Source organism: Macaca mulatta, chromosome 4, assembly GCF_049350105.2.
Source record: "Macaca mulatta isolate MMU2019108-1 chromosome 4, T2T-MMU8v2.0, whole genome shotgun sequence".
NCBI classification, from domain to species: domain Eukaryota; kingdom Metazoa; phylum Chordata; class Mammalia; order Primates; family Cercopithecidae; genus Macaca; species Macaca mulatta.
In genome coordinates, this window is record NC_133409.1 from 154,197,022 (window position 1) to 154,200,289 (window position 3,268).

The following is a 3,268-nucleotide window of genomic DNA, read 5'->3' on the forward strand; positions in this document are numbered from 1 at the left end:
TCGTGAGCCACCTGCTTCAGCCTCCCAAAGTGCTGGGATTACAGGCGCGAGCCACCGCGCTTGGCCTTGTTTTTGATTTTTAAAAAGTGAAAGATTTACACAATCTGAAGAGTAATCAGAGTTTATTTTTTCTGACTTTTAAAAGCTATCTTAATTTATTAGCATTACCCCCAGTGACAAATTAAGCCATGAATGGATACTTCATCTTTTACGTTGCCATTTTTCTGGACGGAGGGACAGAGAGTGTGTTCTGTTCAGACAGAGTATGTTATATTTATACATGTTACCAAGAATTTCACAAACTGGGAGACAGTACACATTCAATAAGATTTAGCTAATAAAGAATAAGTTAATGAATAAATGGACAGAGGAACGAATGAGCCATTTTAAAGAGATATTAGTTTACCGTTCAGTGTGACAAGTATGTAGACCTACAGGATAAATTAGATGAGTTAGTGTCTTTAAGAAGTGTCTTTCAGCCAAAAACTTATGATATATCCTTTACCATATAATAAACAATATTATTCATTATGGTTACCATTTTTCTTTGCTGTGACTATTTTTAGCTTCATTTAAGGTTTATTCAATAACCAAAAACTTTTTTAGCCTAAGTCTTTGCAATATTGCCCTTCTCTTTCTGTATACATCAATAGTCAATTCATAATTTAGCACACTGTTAGAAATATTTCCAACATTTTTGAAATAATCTCCTCATAACTATTCACACACACATTTATTTATGTTGAAACCACAGTTGGCAATTGTCATGGAAATAAAATATAGAATTGTAAAAGACCAAAGTGGCACTAATCAAAAACTTTATCTCAAGACAATATTTCAGAACTAAATAATAAAAAGAGCAACAAATGTGAGACTGAACTATTCCATGTTTTGTGAGCTGTTAGAACAAAAATAAATCACAAAGAAGCAGGGAAACCACCTTTCAAGATGGACGAGACCCTAGGAAAAACAACAACAGCCAACATGATTTCCCTGTCACATCCCCCACTCCCACCCCATTAGTCTCTTCACTGCTCCTCTTACATCCTTGTTTCTGAGAGTGTAGATTAGAGGGTTAAGACTAGGTGTGACAACAGTATAAAAGAGGGCAATGAACTTGCCTTGATCAGGAGAATTTTCTGATGGTGGCTGGAGATATATGCACATGACTGGAATGAAAAAGAGAGATACAACCATAAGATGGGCTCCACATGTCCTAAACACTTTCTGAAGCCCAGTGGTTGATTGCATGCTCAGTACAGCCCAGGCAATGGCACCATAGGAAGTGAGAATGAGAATGAGAGGTATAAGAACAAAAATAGAGCTCATGACCATGAGGATCAGCTCATTTGCATGGGTGTCAACACATGATAAACGCAGAAGTGCTGGAACTTCACAGAAGAAATGATCCACTAGGCGATGTCCACACAGAGATATCCAGAAAGTATAGGAGGAATGAAGTGCTGAGGTAGTAAAACCACTTACCCAAGAAGCCGCAGCCAACAAGCAGCAGAAACGAGGGTGCATGAGGACAGTGTAATGCAAAGGTCTACACACAGCTGCATAACGGTCATAGGACATCACCACCAGTAGGACACACTCTGCAATTCCCAGTGCGAGAACAAAGTAAAGTTGAACCATGCAACCAGCATAAGAGATGGTCTTTTCCGGGCCCCAGAGGTTGACCAGCAACTGAGGGATAGAGCTGGTGGTGTAGCAGATATCCAGAAATGAGAGGTTTGAAAGGAAGAAGTACATGGGAGTGTGGAGATGGGAGTCCAGGTATGACAGGATGATGATGAACAGGTTTCCTGTCAGTGTCATTAGGTAGAAGATCAAGATAACCACAAACAGAACTACTTCCAGATGAGGCCAATTAGAAAATCCAAGTAGAATAAAGAAGTCTTCAGAACTTATGTTTTTTTCCATCATCATTCATTTTTTTCTTGTACCTAAAGAAAGAATCACATAAACTCAAAGTCTGTCCATGCATTGTCAATTGCTCACTTGCAAACAGACTGAGCACAAATCCCACTTCTAGACAGTATGCATCATAATGTCAGTAGAATTTTTATACAGTTCCCTTTACATGCTTCATTGAGATATTTATCCAGCTGTGGATACAAGCAATAGCTTCTCAAGTTGCTGAGTTCTTTTATATGCATCCCTGAGTTAATATTTGGATTAATGAAGACTATGATATTCTATAATCAGGAACACAATAACTATGAAAAATAATTTTTTACTTTAAAAAGTTAATTTGATAATTTTTATATTTTCAGGCTATTTCCAATTTTGCAATTACAGAGAAAGGAATAACAGCAGTCTTAATAATCTTACTTACAGATAGGAATTTCCCATATTAAAAAGCAATTAGGCAGTCACTTTAAAATATTAACTGAAAAGAAATAATTGAATGATTATAGAAAAAATTAACTGCTATTTACTTATGCTAGCAGTTTATTTCTAGACAAATAATACAAAAATGAAAGTTTAAACAGAATATGCACAAACACACCAACTTATAAAAATTCACAATATACACAAAGCCGATTAATAAAGCAAAATAGAGTAATCGGTGATAGAATGCTTCCAAAGGTGAATGAGACTATATTACTGGAAGATATAAAGATTACAGAGTCTGACAAAAACATAGGTTGGTAAGAGAGAAAGGAACAGTGTTTGGATGCACAACAGTGAAGAGGAGGTCTGAATGTGGTATTTGAAGTTGAAAGAATGTATAACAGGATTGTTTGACAGGGACAAGAAGACTTAAACATGGTTTCTACAAAATTTTATATGATTTAGGCCAATAACTGAACTATACTTTAAATTCTGAGTCACAATTTATAATTTGTATTTTCTGGGGTTTCTACAATTTTTTTTTTCTTTTTTTTTTTTTTTTTTTTCTGGAGATGGAGTCTCGCTCTGTCGCCCAGGCTGGAGTGCAATGGCCGGATCTCGGCTCACTGCAAGCTCCGTCTCCCGGGTTCACGCCATTCTCCTGCCTCAGCCTCCCGAGTAGCTGGGACTACAGGCGCCCGCCACCTCGCCCGGCTAGTTTTTTGTAGGTTTTAGTAGAGACGGGGTTTCACTGTGTTAGCCAGGATGGTCTCGATCTCCTGACCTCGTGGTCCGCCCGTCTCGGCCTCCCAAAATGCTGGGATTACAGGCTTGAGCCACCGCGCCCGGCCTGGTTTCTACAATTTTTAATGGAGCTTCTGAACAGACATTAATATTAGTAGAAAGATACATGAGCATTGTACAA

The 3,268-nt window shown here is 37.8% G+C and overlaps 1 protein-coding gene across 1 annotated transcript; it reads right to left on the bottom strand.

Moving 5' to 3' along the window:
* Positions 1–996: 996 nt before the first annotated feature.
* LOC707294 (olfactory receptor 2J1) lies at positions 997–1,935 on the bottom strand. Its single transcript, XM_002803655.4, has one exon. It carries the CDS (start codon positions 1,933–1,935, stop codon positions 997–999), a length of 939 nt encoding a protein of 312 aa, XP_002803701.4.
* Positions 1,936–3,268: the final 1,333 nt, after the last annotated feature.